Source organism: Perca flavescens, chromosome 6 (assembly GCF_004354835.1).
Source record: "Perca flavescens isolate YP-PL-M2 chromosome 6, PFLA_1.0, whole genome shotgun sequence".
In the NCBI taxonomy this organism is placed as follows: domain Eukaryota; kingdom Metazoa; phylum Chordata; class Actinopteri; order Perciformes; family Percidae; genus Perca; species Perca flavescens.
In genome coordinates, this window is record NC_041336.1 from 17,376,007 (window position 1) to 17,395,721 (window position 19,715).

The 19,715-nt window shown below is 41.6% G+C and overlaps 2 protein-coding genes across 11 annotated transcripts in view; one reads left to right on the forward strand and one right to left on the reverse strand.

The window, feature by feature from the left end:
- The window catches only part of fam131bb (family with sequence similarity 131 member Bb), a 32,929-nt gene extending 22,388 nt beyond the window's left edge, over positions 1-10,541 (forward strand). For all 10 annotated transcript variants that reach the window (XM_028580999.1, XM_028580997.1, XM_028580998.1 and 7 more), the window contains 3 exons: positions 2,447-2,757; positions 4,636-4,905; positions 7,136-10,541. In XM_028580999.1, coding sequence (XP_028436800.1) covers positions 2,447-2,757; positions 4,636-4,905; positions 7,136-7,351 — 797 coding nt within the window. In that variant the 3' untranslated portion in view covers positions 7,352-10,541. The remainder of the gene's footprint in view (positions 1-2,446; positions 2,758-4,635; positions 4,906-7,135) is intronic.
- An 846-nt stretch (positions 10,542-11,387) lies between these two features.
- Positions 11,388-19,715, reverse strand: part of clcn1b (chloride channel, voltage-sensitive 1b) — a 31,647-nt gene continuing 23,319 nt past the window's right edge. Inside the window, exons 11-23 of the mRNA XM_028580931.1 lie at positions 19,555-19,639; positions 18,529-18,684; positions 18,314-18,383; positions 18,113-18,223; positions 17,289-17,502; positions 17,067-17,200; positions 15,923-16,104; positions 15,757-15,838; positions 15,592-15,671; positions 15,245-15,289; positions 15,016-15,120; positions 12,530-12,616; positions 11,388-12,300 (exon numbers count right to left, since the gene is read on the reverse strand). Coding sequence (XP_028436732.1) covers positions 11,869-12,300; positions 12,530-12,616; positions 15,016-15,120; positions 15,245-15,289; positions 15,592-15,671; positions 15,757-15,838; positions 15,923-16,104; positions 17,067-17,200; positions 17,289-17,502; positions 18,113-18,223; positions 18,314-18,383; positions 18,529-18,684; positions 19,555-19,639 — 1,783 coding nt within the window. The 3' untranslated portion in view covers positions 11,388-11,868. The remainder of the gene's footprint in view (positions 12,301-12,529; positions 12,617-15,015; positions 15,121-15,244; positions 15,290-15,591; positions 15,672-15,756; positions 15,839-15,922; positions 16,105-17,066; positions 17,201-17,288; positions 17,503-18,112; positions 18,224-18,313; positions 18,384-18,528; positions 18,685-19,554; positions 19,640-19,715) is intronic.

Genomic DNA, 19,715 nt, shown 5'->3' on the forward strand with positions numbered 1-19,715 from the left:
GCAGAAAAAAAACAACCTGTCAGTCTAATTATACTATTATTGCTGCTAATATACTGTGCATGCAGGATTTTTTGTTGTAGCTGGTTGGGTAGTTGAATCCAGGCAGTATTAAACAGCTGTGTCAAATATGAGTGTTTGTGTAGGTGCAGAAAAGCAAATTGCAGTATAGCATGTGTCATGTTGCTCTGTAATGAGAACATACAGCCCCTGACAAAAGTCTTGTCGCTTATCTAAGTTGTAGGAACAACAAATAATAACTTGACTTGTAGTTGATCAATCGGAATCAGAAATGGCATATATGAAAGACAAAGGCTTCTGGATTATGCTTATTATACCAAAATAAAGTCTTGTATCATTTATTGAGTTTTATCATTGAATTAGGACAGAAAGGTCAGATTTGGCTTGGACAAAAGTCTTGTCGTGTCTTTAAATGATTCAACCAATCACAGATTAGAGCTTCACCTGTGACAAATACTGTAATTAACACATTCCCGGGTGTGTATACAAAGAACTCCAGCACACCTTCATGCGAAGTGCAACCTGACCAAAGTGCTCATCAAGAGCCTGAAGACCAAGTCTGCTGCTGAGGTGGCAGACATCTTCAATGTATCCAAACGTCAAGTGGAAAGGATAAGAAAAAGATTTAAAGAAACTGGTGAAGTTCATGACAAGCCCAGGTCAGGCAGACCCCGTAAGACAACTGTTTGAGAGGACAGTTTGTGGCTCTGACAGTACAGGGCCAGCCCTTTTTCTGGGCTGGCCACCAGAAACCGCTGTATCTATAAGAACAGTTTGTTGAATTCTCTCACGCAGTGGTCTCCGTTGCCAAATTAGTGCTCATAAACTAGCATTAAACAGAAGACAACTAAAAAAATTGTGTTGCATTTGCAAAGGCCCACACCTTGGTGAAAGGATGGACAGTGGAAAAGTGGCAGAAGGTTGATTTTTCTGATGAATCATCCATTGAACTGCATCCCAATTGCCGCAAATACTGCAGAAGACCTGTTGGAACCTGCATGGACCCAAGATTCACCCAGAAAACAGTCAAGTTTGGTGGAGGAAAAATCATGGTTTGGGGTTACATCCAGTATGGGGGTGTGCGAGGGATCTGCAGAATAGATGGCAACATCAACAGCCTGAAGTATCAACAAATTCTTGCTGCCCATTACATTCCAAACCACAAGAGAGGGCAAATTCTTCAGCAGGATGGCTCTCCTTGTCATACTTCAGCCTCCACATCAAAATTCCTGAAAGCAAAGAAGGTCAAGGTGCTTCAGGATTGGCCAACCCAGTAAACAGACATGAACATTATGAGCATGTCTCGGATAAGATGAAGGAGAAGGCTTGGAAGATTAAACCAAAGAATCTTGATGAACTCTGGGAGTCCTGCAAGACTGCTTTCTTTGCTATTCCAGATGACTTCATCAATAAGTTATTTGAGTCATTGCCGAGACGTATGGATGTAGTCCTCCAAGCTCATTTTCTTTTTCCCAAGGCACCATGACTTTGCATATGCTCTGATGTTATTGTAGCATGTTTGTGTATTCAAAATAAAATATAATTTATACCGTACATTACTGTATTTTTTATGCGACAAGACTTTTGTCCAAGCCAAATCTGATATTTCTGTCCTAATTCAATTATAAAACTCAATGAATGATACAATACTTTATTTTGGTATAATAAGCATAATCCAGAAGCCTTTGCCTTTCATATAAGCCATTTCTGATTCCAATTGATCAACTACAAGTCAAGTTATTATTTGTTGTTCCTACAACTTAGATAAGCGACAAGACTTTTGTCAGGCACATTACTGTTCCATCCTCTCTCTCCAGGCTCGAGGGGAAGCTCATTATTAATTTCACATTTTCCAACATGGACTGTTGGAAGGTAAAACCAAGACACAGCATCTGTATAAATAATGATTTTGGATATTTTGTTATTCATCTAGAAGAGCTTCTGTCATTGGCACACTTTTTCAGCCAATGTGGAGATTTTTTGAAGTTTTTTATTTTTTTACTTAAGTTCCAGACAAACCTCCTCATTCTGACCAGCCAGATCAAAGCCAAAACTGATTTGGTCTGCTGTGCTTCCAACTCTCCTTAATTGTATGATAACAGCTGACATCAGATTATCCAAAACACAATTAAAGGTTCATTTGCTGGTCATTAGAGGCGGGTTATTTAGCAACTTAAGATGAAATAAAATGCAGATGTTTTACCAGTGTTTGGGATTTAGTTCTTGCAAGTTCTGAGTTAAAACCAAACAATCAGCAGCAGGATTTCCCTGGTTTTATATTTCTTGATATTATAAAGATGATATTATCAGGTTGACTCAATCTGTTGTGCATTTTGTTACTAAAATGTGACAAAAAATCTATCATAGCATCTTCCTGTTAACAACACTTCTACCATTACCTCTAATTTTCCCCTCCCATTTTTTCCAGATCAGATATTGCACCACTCCTCAGCAGAGGTGTGGCCTCACACATACGTCTCCCAGGGCCACTACTGCCTCTCCTCCTCTGATGCCTGGGAGCCGATCAGCAATGATCCCTCTGGCGTGGTGTCTCCCCCTGCTGGCTCCTACGTTATGGGGACTGATGGGTATGACGGGCAGGCAGCAGCTCACTTTCTGTCACAGCAACAGCAGCAGCAGTACACTCTCCAGCAGCAGAATCAACTACAACAGCTGCAGCAGATACATCAGATCCAGCAATACCAGCAACAGCAGCTCCTGCAGTATCAGCAACAACAGGTGGAGTCTCACTTCTGTGGGTGTGACACAGAGGTGTAGCCCCTGTGAGAGAGAGAGAGATTTAGTATGTGAGCATGTTTACTGTTGCATGTCTAAGTCACTCACATAGAAGAAGTTTGCACACTATTTAGGTGGCCTGTAGATATTTAGAAATATAGCTCGAGGGGAGGATCTTAGCTGAAGAGCCACATATTCAAAAGAAGCAAAATTTCCATAAGATATTTGTGTACATTGGAATGAGTAATTAAACAGTGGCGACTCCATCTCCTTTCTTATTCACTCTATTTTTTTCACTCATAAAACTGAAGTTAGGGGGAGCTGACTCGATGAGAACAGCATCACTGTTATTATGGTCTAACCAGGTTTCAGTTAAAAACATAAAATCAAGATTGTGCTTAATAATAGAATAATTTATTAAAAATGATTTTCCTGCCAAAGACCTGACATTTAGTAAGGCTAGTGTTAATGTGTTAAAATAATTATCTGTCTCATTTTTTGGGACAGGCTGTGGCTGACGAGGAATGGATGCTAAATTTGCTAAGTTTGCAGTTAGGTGCTTCTTCTTACTTAGCGTATTCACCATTCTTTTTCTAATACCTATCACGACATAAATTAAGGAAGAATTTAATACACAGGGCCCGGGCTTGTCCTGGAAAGAGTCATGAGTGCCACTAGGCGTGCAGCCTGGACCTGGCACATATCAGTTAAAGCTTGCTGCATTTTGTACGCAAGCATACTTATCAGTTTGGGGAGAAGGAGTTAGCTGCCATCCTTGAGGGGACAGAGGTGCCAGGCGTTTTACTTTCGGTGATTGGGTCAAAACGGGGGCAGTTTGATGCCGGGGGGCGAATGATTTGAGAAGGAAGGGGGGTAAATTTGGTTCCAGCATATACCAGCTGCTTCATCTGGTCAGCGAACTCCAACATGGGGCAGGGGGGAAAGAGGGGAAAAGGTGAGTGGAGAGAGCGATGGCATGGGCGGGGTATACGGTTCCTCAAAGGCGTCGGGGTTGGTGAGGGTGTTTGTGAGGTGTTGGACGGGTGAAGAGGGGGGTTGAGATTTCTCGTCTTTGCTCCATGGTCAAATCTTTGCTCAGGTGGGGGCTGTGGTAGATCACTGCCGCACTTTGTTATGTCTTCCTCTTGTTTAGATTCGTCTTGTCTCGTGTCCTTGGCCGAGGGAGCAGATGTGTGGCGCAGAAAGTAAAGTAGGTTAGAGGTGAACAGCTTTACTCCTGGCTTGTTAAGGAAAAGTCCATCTGCTTTAAAAAGATGTCTGCGGTCCCAGAAAAAGTTAAAATTGTTAATGAACTGCAGAGAATGGACGGTACATGCAGTTGAAAGCCATGTGTTCAGTGCCAACAGTCCGCTGAATCTCTCAGCTCCTCTTCTGACTGGCAGTAGAGGGCCACTGATAAACACCTCCGTGTTTAGGGAGCTGACTGTGTTCAGCAGATCCAAGTCACGTTTCTGCAATTCAGACTGTTGCTTTACAACATCATGTGACTCTATATGCAGTATAATGTTCTTCACAGTTGGGTGTGCTGCCACGATATCCAGGATTCTTTGGGCCAAGTCAGACACCATGTCTTTGGGAAAACAGAGAATTTTGGGGTTTTTACTGCTTTTTACATCTTTTACAGCAGAGTCACCCACAATCAGAGTTTGAGGCCCAGTCGTATAAAGCAGTATTGATCACCAGCATAGTCAGACAGAGGTATACTGTAAACAGTTTGCTGTATTGCCTTCTTTTTGGCTGCCGGCTTTGTGTATTTTGTCAAACTGATTGATGCTGTGTCACCTCTGACTTGACAGTTTGTCATGGATAGACTCAGATCACAGCTCTGCCTCTAACTCTTCCTTCTCACCCTGTTTCTAGTCGCTGGAGCAAAGGCTGCACAGTGCCAACCACTCTTTGCAAGCAACGCCCAACAGCACCATCCACAGCCTGGTCCATCCCGTTCACCCACCATTGGTCGATCTGTGGAACACGGGGCAGATGGAGGCCTATCAGACGGACGCTGGAGGCTACATGGGTGTGGCGGCGATGGTGGAGCCGAGCCTCTGTGTTCCTTCTGGAGATGACATGGGAACAGAACACTCCCCGCTACTGGAGCAGCAGGAAGAGGAGGAGGAGGAGGAGGTCAAGGTGAGGTGAACATAGGGTTAGATTACATAAAATGACATCCTCAGCAATTAATATTTGATCTGTGAAGTGCCAAGACCCTGTATAAGACCTTTTACACATGCAAATCATGTATCATCATCATCAAACTTTTATTACAGACTCAAGGTCCAAATCACCCACAACAATACATAAATGCATATCCATAAACGCACATGCATACACACCTACCTACACATGTAATAAATATAAAAACAAAAGAAAAAAAAAATTATTTAAAAAGAAAATTATTATTGTATTTATGTATCATTTATATTCATCAATTTTCAAATGATTCCATACGTTTTACGGATTTATTTCCAATCTAGACATGGATATGGGTGTGTTTCAATTAATGCCTGCGTGTTAAGAACCTTAAATGATTTGTTGATTAATTGATTAGTCAGTCTCTGTTTTCAGCTTGTCAAATGTTTGGATTTGCTGCTTTTCCGTTTATATTTTTGTAAAGATAATATCACTGGGTTTGGGGCCTTATACAAATTGTGCTAGGCATTTGTCACACAGTTAATAGGCTAAACAATCACATAATTAAACAAAATACTAGATTAAGCCATAATGTAAAAACAGTAATTAGTTTCAGCAGTATTAAGTGAACAATCAGTCACCTTTACCTTGCGTAACAACAGGGACTGGTTTGAAAACCCTGTTTAATTGGTGTTCTTGCAGGGAACTTTAAAGGGGCACGTCACAGATTTCCATCTACTCAGCATGTTAAAACAGTTGGACAGATAATTTCTTTTGTGGCTCTGGAGGAAGCTTTCCAAAGTACCGAAAAAATAACCCTGGTGATGTCAACAGAAAGCCTGTGTTACGAACGAGGGGTGTTGGGTTTGAAAGAAGTGGGCATTTATGATGCAGGGAGTGTCTAATGAAACATGCTTATGATATGCATTATGGGTTTTGTAGGATCCAGAGGTTTTGGAGCTTGACCCGTACTAGGGACTAAAATATCTCAGGCCTCTGTTGCCTCAATTGTAATCTCTATAAACAGATATGTGTTTATGAAGGCAGAATCTGTAGGCAATTGGACAATATTTAGGTATCGGAAGCTTCCTGGTTTATGTTTGTAGTCCGAGTAGTATTGACCAATCACATTTGAGTGGTTGCACGGACTGTTGACCTGCACGACAGTCCGTGTGGAAAGCGAAAGAGGCGGAACACATTGGCCAAAATGCAATCTTGGAACCCATTGGCTATCGTCTGACAGTGATTTAACTTTTTATTATTTAAAAAAAAAAATCTGCATTCATATGCAGATGTCGGTTTATAGAGATAAAGGCTCTATGCAGAGCCTACGCCGTAGCCTTACGTAAGTGGCCTACGCTGTTGTGAGGATTTATACTTTTGCACTGGTGTGTCTGCGCTAATCTAGTGTATCTCTTTGAGAGAATAATGTGTGTGTGTGCGTGGGGAGTGTGTGGTTGAGCGAGAGAGTGACGGGCATTAGCTCCGGAGCAAGTACCGACTCCGGCGGTGGAGACGGAGAAACAAAGTGTCTCCCCTGTGCTTTCTGACCACGGTCTAAAAGCTGTAGCAAGAAGTTAACCCTCTCCTCTATTACATGTTGTTCACGGAGAAGGAGAACCTCGAAATGAGTAGGAGGAAATGTGCTACAAAGCCACAGCCAAGTGGACCAATCACAGTTGTTGTGGTCTGCATCGCCACAATGCAAAGTTATATTTCTGGGGAGGTGCATGTCAGGCTACGGCGAAGGGTTTGGCGTAGGTTTCGTATATATGCGTACCTATAGCATAGATTCTATGCAGAACCATAAATCAGGCTTTGGCCTAAAGGTCGTCTGGACCTAAAACAACGACAAAAAGTATCGATGTTTGTCTATTGGTGTTCTTTTTTTTATCCGTTTCTTGTGAGTCCCCAACTTTATGGAAACGCATCAAGCTTTTCAGCAGCTGACTCAGATATTGTGGAGGCTGAAGCTTCCATTAAATATCCATCATGGTCAACTAAATATCAACTGTGATGGATTAACCTTTTGAAGCAAATCTTTCCCAGTCGATCTTCACACTGCTTGTTGTCTGAAAGATGGGAAATCAGTCTATAAACCTTTGGAAGGCATACCTTTAGCTAATGGGATAAAACCTACAAAATCACCTGTACGGACCCTTACTTATACTTTGCGGTTTAAAGGGTAATGTTGACTGAACCTTCTGTGTGTCTCGTCTGTCCTGATCAGGAGGAAGAGATTACAATGTGCATGGAGCCAGAGTTGGCCTCGTTGACTCCGCCCACGCAACTAGGGGATGCCTCTGGTGGCAGTAGTCCGGGGCAACCGCCGGCAGAGCCAATCACAGAGCGGAAGTCCTCCGATGTCACCTCCAGCCTCATTCAGAGGCTAGAGAAGGAAGAGGAGGAGGGGCAGGGGCCAGCCACTTCCATGGCAACCAACTGAGTACCTGGCTTGTCAAGAGACTCCTAATTACAAACTGACCTGGGAGTCAGCAAGGAATGAGCGTAATAATACAATATATATCTATTAATCTGTTCCTTTTCAGGTATCAAAAACACAACTTTTTGGTTGCGAGATGAATTCTTCAAAATGGTGAGAAACAGATTTAGAGGTGGACTCAAAAGAGACAAAAGCTGATGCAACAAAGGACACCTATTTCTTTGTAAGCCTTACATCCCAAAGGTAATTGAAGAGAGGAGGATGGAGAAACTGAAGAGGAGGAGGATAAAAAAGGACGAAGAGCACTAACTGAACGAGAAATTTTCATCAGGAAAATGAAACCATGTTGAGATGAAGAGGAAGGGAAAGAAAACATGCATGCTTTTTATGAAGACAAACAATTCGACCCTGTCATTGTCTTATAATAATAATAATGAAAAATCCATCATAATAACACATTATAATAAGAATAATTTTGTAATAAAGCAAAAAAAAAAGAACAAATCTATGTATAAGTGTATGATAAGATATAATAGTTTTCCTATGGGAGAACTAATCTGTTTACAGCTGTTACTCAACATATTAGTGTTTAATCAAATTCATTTCCCTGTTGCATCAAACACATTGTACCCACGTGTAATTAAAATTAGGTTCAGAAAATGTCAGCATTTCAGTGAAATGCAGATTACCGGCTAAAATAAATACTTCTATGATGTTGTGGCACCAGGATGCCCGAGGCACAACCCAGGGACAGGCCTGTCCTGCTGACTGCACTCATTAAACTGCACAGATAAGGATTGTACTGTAAGATAGTGGGCTTCCTACAGTCTCTCTGTATGCATGTTTCTTCAGAGCACTATGGAGTACCTGTACTATACAGCACTGTATAGACTTTGCACTGAACCATAGTATCCCAGGTGGGGCCACAGTGGGCCTGCAGTGAGTTTCATGACGGCAAAATAAAGACAGAGCAGTATAAGGGAATCTCTTTTGCACTGATGCAATCCAACAGATCAGAGGTTGCCTTTAGACTGTTAACGGTAGCCAGTACCCACTCTGACAACCAAAACCGAGCCACTTGACAACACACACCCTGAGCTGCTTTTTTTTTCTCCACAGACCTAGTCACTATAAAACGAGGATGATAACCACTATTTGAATGTACTGAAAGACAGACAGCAGTACATAAGTACACTTTTTTTTTTTTTGGTCTCCTCACGGTCCACATGGGAAAGAGTCAAATGCTTTCTTAAGAAACAAAGATAAGTCTTTCAAACATGTGGGAGGGAGCTGTTGAAAATGGATTCACTGCTGGCTCCACCACACCCACACCCCCACACCCACCCACACACACACCCACCCACACACACACACACACACACACACACACACCCACACACACAAAATATCTAAATTGTAACCAGCAATAGGCAGACAAAACACTGGCATCCCAACAGACCAGTGTCAGCTCTGTCGTATCGATGTAAATAGTATAAGTATATCAAAATTGCCTCTCACTTACAGTCAAAACTGTTCTAGTACAGTATGATTTCTTTATTTTTTTACACCTCTCAGTCCCACTTTATTTCGGGATCGCTCTCAAGCTTACAATTTAGGCGTGAATTTAGTTTTGAAATGAAACTGAGGAATGTTTGTGTTAAGCGATCACTTAAACTAGAGTGTTTTATCTGGTGAATCTATCAGTGGGGGAAACAAAGACGAGCAGTAGGAGTAGTTTTTCTCTGATGGGGAGTACCTTCTCCTCTGACTTTGATGATTGTGTGAGAAACTTTTAAGATTCGGTTTATTGACTTGAATGCATTTATTTATTGATTGCTTCTTTATGCAATGTTGGGGACAATGTTTATTTTTCTACTGACTTGTTAAAATCCCTTCCAGTAGAAGTTAGAATAGTTGTCATGGTTGTAAAGCAGTCTTGTTTCGGTCTGGTTTTGAGCACTTTGCACCAAGAAAAACAAACATGTTTAAGAGATTAGAGATGGATAGTTTGGCAGCTCTCAATTATTAACAAATCTATCATCATTTTTATTTCACTACAAGAATCCCTGTTTAGTAACTCATGAAAATGAGGGCTCAAAACTGCAAACAGAATGTCTTTACACATTACACATATTCATTTATTTATTGAACAATTACTTGGTGGGGAGGAGTGATGTGACAGCTTGTACGGAGTCTATAATTTCATGTAGGTACCAACCCTTCTGGGAGCAGTATCTTTTTCTTTATGAGTCAGTTTTAAAAACATCATGTGGTGGAAAGACTATTGCTTTATATTTGTTGATGGTATAAACTGCGAGGCTAATTTGGGTTTGACTATTTGCTAAAAAAAGAGTGAAAGATATTAGTTCGTAAGAAATGGACTTGATGAAAAGACACTGCTTCTTGGGTTATTTTTTGCTTTTTTTGTTTGTTTATCAAAATCTCAATGAATGAATAAACTAACAAAAAGCCAAATATATTATGTAGATGTTAAGGTTTACTGATCGCATCTTTGTTAACTGACCGGATGGCGATTGAGTTCTTCTTTTTGTATAATTCTACTGCCATCTTCCAAGAGTTACAGTAACTTTTCTGCAGGCATGACGCTCAAAATCTGCTTCTGATCCTCTGCCTTTCTCCTTCTCTCTCTTTGTATCTGTTCTGTATATTTGTGTCTGTCTGTATGTCCGTCTGTCAGTGTAAAGTAAGTTGTCTTTTTGGAAGAATCACTGCCTGGAAAAAAATAAATAATTTCACATCAACCAAAGGGGATTTGAGGCAATCAGACATGTAACATAGACATGATTTGGAAATGTGTGGCAAAAAAACAGTAACCGCTGTAAAAAAAAAAAAAAAAAAAAAAAAAAAAAAAAAAACGCTGTTAAAAAAATTGGATGGCTTCTGTAAAAGTCTGTATAGAATTGGATTTATTTGTATGAAATGAGGCAGTTTGACTTGTGATACCAGTGTGTACACTCACACCTATGCATGCTTGTTGGACGGTTGTCACATGATGGTTCTTCCGCGTGGTTCCGCCCTCTCTCTCCTCTTCTGTCAACAGCTCTGTTTCTTCCTGTTTTTCTTCCTTTTTCCTGCACGACAGAACCTCCTACACCCTCTCCAGCTCCTTTACCTGTCTCCTCTTCTTTTCCACTGGTGGAGAAAGAGCAAATAAACAAACCAACAAATGGCATTTTGTGTGCTTATGTGTGGATATCTTTTTCAGGGTGTAAATAATTAGATTCTCACATGTTCACCACTTTCTCTCTCTCGAGCCTTAACACATGTTTTGCGACAGCCGGTGTTTCTGGCCAGCTTGTTGGTGCTAGTCATACAAACGGCAATCACCAAGGAACTGGCAGCAGTGCAATCCTGTCTGTCGTGCTTTTCCAAACACATTCCTCAACAGTCATTATCAGGGATTTTATGCCAGGAGAATATTAATGAAAATCTTTCAGAGAGAAGTCTCCTCTGTGGGGACTAGCTGCTTATTTGTTCAAGCTCACATAAGAATCAAAGACTGAAACGCACTGTTGACCTTCACAACACAAAAATGTTTATATGGTCAGAGATATTCTCTTTTCAAGCCTGATGCTGGAACACGGATACATTTTTTTTCCAACAGTCCAGAGTGTGAATATCTCAAAAACTAGAGTCAGGTTTAACTTTTTCGCAAAAAGACCCTGTGTTTTCGGGGCATGCTCTCTGCGTCGCCAGACTGGCTCCATTCAAATGAATGAGGCGGCTGGGTTTTTTGGTCTGTCTGAACGCAGCTAGTTGCAAAACTCACATTCCCATCAGCCTCAGCTAGATGTTGTGTTTAATGCAAATGTTAGCATGCTAACGCAGTAAACTTTATTATACCTGCATGTTACTAGCATGTTAGCATGCTGACTTTAGCATTAAGTTCAAATCGTTAACGTAGTCTTTTCTTCTAATGGTCATTTTTATTGTTGTAGATAACTAAAATAAGCTAGTAGACAATTTTAATATTTATTAATTATTTTTTTTAATTATTGACTGGTAATAATGATTTGAATATTTACTATACAGCAAATATCTGATAAAGTAAGTTATAATTTAAAAATTAACTTCATCAATATATTATTTCATTATCATACAATTCATTGCTTACAGTTAATTTTCGATCAAAAGGTACATAATGACATTAACAGACACCGATATATGATGTACAGCTACATTCAACATTTCCAAGATATGGACATTGAACATTCGTGATATGTGGGACTGAACATGTTTGTCCGTCTGCAGTTCAAAAGACACAGGAAAGCACCTGAGATTTTGAGAGTGAAAAAGTGAGACTATCATAAAGAGTAGAAAAAGGAATCCTGTACTACAAGTTTCAGGAGCTTTGTGTTCACTAGCCTGTCCTGCTCGCTGAGAGCTGAATGTCTAGGGACTGCTGGTGGGCCCGACTCCTCCACCCAGACAGCAGCTCTGTCTCCGGGCAAAAGGAGTAAAATCAGAAGAAGTTAAAAGTCTTTTCTCTTAAACCCAGTCTATATGGGCTCATCTGACTCCTCGCTCTCCCCGTCCTCCTGTAGGGAGGATAATGTGAGGACAGGGCTGGTGGGTGACCCACTGAATGCATGAGGGGAGGGTGAGGTAAGGGAGGAAGTAGAGGGGGACGCCGGCTCCTGAGAAGCACCGTCAGCGCCTCTTGTGGGGGCAGAGCTGCTACTGGTGCTCCCCATGCCGCCGGGGGAGGAGGGAGCAGAGTCACACCCGGGAGCTCCCTTGGACTCCTTCATCACCAGCTCCCCCTCCCTCCTGCTCCCCTCCCCCCACAGGTCTCTGTCCCGAGTAGGGGAGGAAGGGGTGGATGAGGGAGGTTGGTGCTTCTTGGTTTTCCTGCTGGCATCTCTGAAGCTGGCTAGAGGGGGACGAAGCCTTACCCCGCTGCGAGTTGAGCCCTCTATAGCTTTCTGTAACTGTTAAAAGAGAAAGACATAAAGCAAAGAAACGTGTGTTGAAGTTGAGGCCGGCTGGAAGAATAACTGCATGAATCAGAGCGTAAAGCATGATGCACCCTGTGACAGAACAACTGCCCACAACATGAGATCATCACAGCTCGCTGTCATGCCTCATTACAGGATCAAACCAAGAGGGGTGAATAAAGATTCAGATAAAGAAAAAAATTGAGAAGAAATGTGATTTTACCTCTTTCAGTGCCACGACACCCACCAGCTTTCCAATACTGGTGACATAGGCATGACTGAGACCCAGCAGCGAGAACAGAGTGTGGGTCTGAGTAATGAGAGAGAGGAGGACATGATCCAGTCAGTGTGAAATGTATTGTAGTGTGACAGTGTTCTGCTTGCATGGCTGCACTGTTCCTCGTAAACAATGTGTCCCGCAAGTAAAAGAGGGAATAAATATGGCTTTGCTGCATAGCATGAGTCACAGCAGAAAATGCACGATTCAGGATTCAGAGCTTTATGCATGTATAAGCATAGACAAAAATACCTTAGAAGGAGTACTCCAGCAATTTAGTATTGCATTCCATAAGTTAGGGGGGGACCGAATTTAAAAAAATTGTGAAATTTGATGCAGCAGAGGCTGAGACATCCTGACTTTTACTTTCCAGTATGGATCAATTTCCATGATTACTGGATCCTACATTTTCCATATTGCAAATTTTTCATTAAGACCCTCCCTGCCTATGTTTTTTATACCCCAGTTTGTTATCTCTAATGCTGCGTTCCATTTACCTCGGAAGTCGGCGCTAGTATTGACGTCACACCTGAGTCAATCGCGTTCCATTAAAACAAGTCGGAATGTTTGCACTAGCCAGGTTAGCCATTGTTAGCAATACCAGTTGATAACACATTACGCTGTATTTTATGCTTACAAACACTGTAGAAACATGTCCACAGATATAAGTTGGATAGTACTGTGTGTACAAGTGGTTTGTGTTATTGAACGGTATATTACTACAGCTTTCACTACTGTTGATGCAGGGGGCTGCAATGTTGGATTTTGAGGTTGGCTTTGCTTGGGGTACTTTGTGGTTGTCCAACTTTCAGAGTCGGAAATCCGACTTCAGGGGGCGTAACGCACCATTAGCCCAAGCTGAGAGGACCCTGAAAGCTCCCTCTAGAGCCGCAGAAGACATTATTCAATTGTTTTCACAGGCTGAACTTGACATGTAAAATTGGTGGAGGGCCCCTTTAAAACGTTGAAAAAAGAAAGTTAGAACATTCTCTAGAAATGTTGGCCCATATTGATAAGATAGCATCTTGCAGTTGATGGAGATTTGTGGGATGCACATCCAGGGCACGAAGCTCCCGTTCCACCACATCCCAAAGATTGGGTTGAGATCTGGTGACTGTGGGGGCCATTTTAGTACAGTGAATTCATTGTCATGTTCAAGAAACCAATTTGAAATGATTTGAGCTTTGTGACATGGTGCATTATCCTGCTGGAAGTAGCCATAAGAGGATGGGTACATGGTGGTCATAAAAGGATGGACATGGTCAGAAACAATGCTCAGGTAGGCTGTGGCATTTAAACGATGCTCAATTGGTACTAAGGTGCCAAGAAAACATTCCCCACACATACATAACACCACCACCACCAGCATGCACAGTGTTAACAAGGCATGACGGAGCCATGTTCTCATTCTGTTTTACGCCAAATTCTGACTCTACCATCTGAATGTCTCAACAGAAATTGAGACTCATCAGACCAGGCAACAGTCTTCAACTGTCTAATTTTGGTGAGCTTGTACAAATTGTAGCCTCATTTTCCTATTTTTAGTGGAGATGAGTGGTACCCGGTGGGGTCTTCTGCTGGTGTAGCCCATCCGCCTCAAGGTTGTTCATGTTGTGGCTTCACAAATTCTTTGCTGCATACCTCGGTTGTATTGAGTGGTTATTTGAGTCAAAGTTGATCTTCTATCAGCTGGATTCAGTCGGCCCATTCTCCTCTGATCTCTAGCCTCAACAAGGCATTTTTCACCCAGAGGACTGCTGCATACTGGATGTTTTTCCTTTTTCAGACCATTCTTTGTAAACCCTAGAAATGGTTTTGCGTGAAAATCCCAGTAACTGAGCAGATTGTGAAATACTCAGACCAGCCCGTCACTGAAGCACCTGCCGTGTGATTGGTTGATTAGATAATTGCATTAACAAGAAATCTTACAGGTGTTCCTTAATCTATAATCCTTTAGGTGAGTGTATATTAGATGAGACCACTCTAATGTTTGTACGCTAAATATGAAACAGCCAGGAGACGGTTAGCTTAGCATAAAGACTAGAAATAGGGGGAAACAGCTAAACAGCCAGATCCACCTATCAGCACCTCCAAGAGGGGATTCAGACCAAAAACAGCACATAGGGGTGTTGGTGGGGACGTGTTGTTTGATGTTCCAGTGAGACAATGAAATACAATCCAGGAAATCCAGTTGGAGTAACAGAGTAATGCTTTGAAAGGCTTATCAGATGCCCAAACTTTGCACAACGGTTTTTAAAACTAAGATTTTACACATCATGTTTGAGTATTTCCCAATATGTCAAACCATTCCTTTACAATCTGCTGCTTGGAAATATAAAATGGTAACTGTCCATGACTTATAATTGCATAATCAGTGTCTGTACATGAGCTTTGCATGTGATGACACGTCACCCAGGTGTTGCCGTGCTCACCTTGTGCAGAGAAGTCCTTTCCACCAGCTGAAACGGGGAGGGGTCTATTCGTATCTGCTCCATATCGACTGGTTTATCCAGCTCTTCCTCTTCCCAGGCTTTGATCTGCATCAGCCAATCACAAGGCAGAGAGATGGACTCAGAGTATACAGAGTTTCTACTTATCGATTGGATGGTTTGATTATTTCATTGTTGGCTGTGAGGATGTTGAATCAATAAGGTACAGTACCTCCTCTGGGGACATGTTGTCCGTCAGTGGAGGGGGCGTGGTCTCCTGAGGAGAGAAGGGGAAAGAAAGAGCGAGGGACAGATGGATGGGCAGTCAGTTTGAAAAGCTACACTGATGATGATAAGATGACCCCTGGTGGTTTTATGGCTTTAGCCACTACACAACATGTCAACTCCTTTATGCATGCACCATGTCTTTCCCTCCCATTATGTTAGCGAGGTTGGCTCGAGCTGCCATGTTGGATCGATGCCCCCATCTGAGCTGTCGATGCCAACTGGACATTAGTGATGCGCTGCTCCTTTGAGCTTTAGGTGGAAAACATGACAAGTATCTGAGGTTGATCTTACCTGAATTTCAGACACCGACAAGGACGTGGAGGAGAAGAGTCTCTGAAGGGCCATCCTGACAGATGGCAGATTGCGCTTGTCTGAGGATATGGCATGGCAACACATGTAAGAGGACAGAGGAAGCTACATTTGATGGCTTTATGTGCAGTGAAAATGCCATGTTACCTGAGCCTGTGTGGTTGGTGGAGGGCTTCGGAGGTTTGGGGGCTGGGATGGGCCCGTTACATTCTTCCTGTACTGGAGCAGTCTGCGCGCACGACATGGTTGATAACGGGATTAATCTTTTTAAAGCTCAGCTATTTCCTGTACATTTATTTATGGTTTTTCTCACCTTGTCTGTGCTCTCCTCTGCGTGCTCCTCGTCTACAAAGGTGAAGGACTCCCAGTTGACTTTAGAGCCCTGGCCTGGTGAGCTCTCACCTCTTTCAAAAACTCGCCTTTCTGGTGAGAGCCACCAGTCAAAGATGGCTTGAAGCTCTGTCCTCTCGATGGATCCCAGAAGAATCATGGATTCTGCAGAGTGTTAAAAGTGTTAAAGCGCTCATATTATGTAAATGTTTAGGTGTATAATTGTATTTAGAGGTTATATCAAACTAGGTTTACATGGTTTAATAAAAATAAAAACACCATATTTTTGTTGTACTGCACATTGCTGCAGCTCCTCTTTTCACCCTGTGTGTTGAGCTCTCTGTTTTAGCTACAGAGTGAGGCTTCTCACTTCTGTTCCATCTTTGTTGGAAGTCGCACATGCGCAGTAGCTAGGTAAGCACTGCTTACAGAAGCAGAGTATGAGGGCGTGCCACGCTAGCAGCTAGGTGAGCATTATAACGTGTGTTACAAAGTGATGCACGTTTGTCACGGAAGTAAAGGCTGGATAGAGCTGTTTAGAGCAGTTTGTGAACAGTGTTTTCTGTTGGAGATGGTAAATCCCTTTGGGGTGGACTTTGGGCTTTTTCACTTTGTAAACCTATAATGTGCACAAAAAAGATTTATAACACAATAGAGGAAAGGGAAAAGGCCAAAAAGCATAATATGAGCACTTTAAAGAAATAGTTCTACATTTTGGGAATATTTGCTTTCTTGCTGGGAGTTAGATGACAAGATCAATACCACTCTTATGTATGTATGCTAAATATCAAGATATATCTATTTTGTTAAATCTGTACAAAAACAAGTAAAAAAAAAAAAAAGACAATTTATGATTTTACAATTTTTTTATATTTGTGGGACTATTTCTTGGCAATTAGAAGTGATTTTCTGGAGCCCCTAACATGTTAAATAGTGAGCTTTAGCGATGCTGGTAAACAAAATGTAGTAACACTTTACTTGAAGGTATCTACATAAGAGTGACATGACATTGTCATGAACACATGACACTGTCCATAAATAACTATATTTCCCATAATTTGAACGATTCCTTTAATACTTAGCATCTATAGCACAAGATAGAAATTTGATGATGTAAGTCACCCTACCTTTAGAGTCAACCAGGGGTATAGTTTTCAGAGTTGTGGTCTCTAGCAGATGGTTCAGTTCTCGGTAGGTGGATTGAGAAGACAAGAACTTCACTTTGCGCACCATGATGTCCTCCACAAAGATGTTGTACTTGCTAGGTATGCAGAGATACTACAATAAATGACCTTTGTCTTACAATGACAGCAACATAAACACACCAAATAAGAGTTCTTTAACTTTACCTGATGTGTCCGAGGGCCAGCTCAGGCAGGTAGGGCAGCTTCTTCACCTGGATGATGGAGTCGTAGAGAGAGGGCTGCAGACCCTGGGCCACCATGTTTGCCAGGATGACCGCCACCATCATGGGCAGGATGTGAGAGATTTGACCAGTCAGCTCGAAGCAGATTACTGCCGTGGAAACCGTGTGTGTGACGGCTCCTGTCATCGCTGCCGCACCTAGTAGAAAGCAAAGTGCAGAATATGTGCTAAGAATAAAGTTTTATTCCTTGATTATTATTTCTCCATCTGATTCATCTGCACTGGATACAAATCCAATTTAGCCTTGAAACGCTGTACTTTTTATAATGTAGTAAAATAGATTTTTTAAAGAGAGAGTTTGACAATGTTGCAAGTCCTTGGGAGACAGAAATCAAGGTGTTAAGTATTACAAATATCCATCTCAATCACATCCATCTATTTTCTAACCGGTTTATCCTGTGGGCACTGGAGGCTGTACCAGCACATATTGAGCAAAAAGTATTATTGACCTCCAGATAAGGTGAAATCCATTCACGTTTGTGGTGAAAAACACAGAGCAGGGTTACACTGAGTTGTATATAAAATTCATTCAATTTTAATTTGTGTAAATTCACATGTCATGTTTTGGGGTAAATTACAAAGTCACAATTAGAATTACACAATTGATTTATTCATTAATTAATATATAGAGGCCTTATTTTGACCAAAATGTTATAAAGTCTAGTGAAACTTTGAACTGGAGGACCTTTAAATAAAGAAATCAACAACACACGGAAATTTATTACAGCACCAAGGTTAGTAGACTGACCAATGACGGCGTAACCTCCGGGCAGGATGCGGTACACTATCCCATCAAACAGGATTCCATTTGGGAAAAGAGTGGCCATGATCTCCCCAACGAGGCGGCCGAAAGCAGCTCCTTGAGGAGAGAGATAAGGCACGCTGGTAAAAACAAATTTAACTGAAGCTCAGCAGGAGATACTGTGCTCGCATTACAAAATCCTCTTACCTAATATGAACACTGGCATAAAGGCACCCGAGGGGATGGGCATTGTAGTGGAAACTGCTGACATCCAGAACTGAAACACAAAAACAGGATCAAGGTAAGATCGAGACCAGTCCCAGAGCTTTTACATGCTATCACATATATATATATGTGTGTGTGTGTGTGTGTGTGTGTGTGTGTGTGTGTGTGTGTGTGTACAGAGCAAGAGTTAAAGATACCTTCATGACGCAGAAGAGGAGGAGGATGACAAAGACGCTGACATGAGGATGAAGCCATGCAGATGAGCGACCCAGGCCGGGCGGAGCAGAAGACGCTGAGATTTTTGTCCAGGTGAAATTATCAAACAGGGAGTTGATGCACTCTCTGGGCATCAGCTGCCAGAAGGGACAGACACACAGAAATACAGTTTTTCAACAATACAGTTGTGTGCACATCACATCCTTAGGATGACAGATTCAATGAAGGAAATAGCTCCCAAATCTTTATTGAACTGGAAAACGTTTGGTCTCCACCAGGTCTTCATCAGGCAAACGGCCATCATGACAAATGACAAAGTATATTAAACACAAAGCCTATTACATCCTGTAGACGTCATGGCCAACTGGTCGGACAAAAAATATACAACAACATGTACAGTATGACCCTCCAGATACATTGTCAAGAAGCTGAATAGTTGCACAAAGAAAACAAAAAAACAAACAAATCATAAAATGTTTGAATATATACTGTATACATGTATAATTAAAAAGAGGGGTACAGCTGTGGAAGCAAAAACAGCTGTAAGATTTAAATCTTGTGAACAACTTAACAAATAATTGTGAAATGAGTCACTACTTAGTGAAGTAGATGTCATTTCAAGTTATACAACTTCTTTCTAACTCCACATCCCTAGATTTTGTTCATTTTCAATCTTATAGTTTTCAGCCCCAACCAACGTAGCCTGAAGTGGCATCATTTGAGCTTCCTCTGGAGCCACGAAATGTTTTATACTATTTTGTTTACATCTGCAGTAGTACTCTCCAAGACCTGTAAACAGATTTTGATGAGTAAAATCAGTGGAGCTCTCCTTTAAGTTGCACATAAAATCCATGTAATTAAAGCCTTTCTTTGCTTCCATAAACAGCATAACATCTGAAGAACACAAAATCTAGACCCCGCTGACCTCCTTTTTCAAACAATATCATTAATATTAATGTACACACATCAAAAAGAAAACAGAGTGTAAGAGATAGATTCGGTCTAACCTCTCCAGCCATAAACTGTCCAAATCCAGGTGGAAACGTTAAGGTGGAGATGATCAGTGTCACTGCACCGGGATAGATCAGTCGACTGGGCGTACACACAAACACAAACAAACAAAGTCTTTAACAGAAATGTATTCTTCGACACCAACAACATGGTGAAA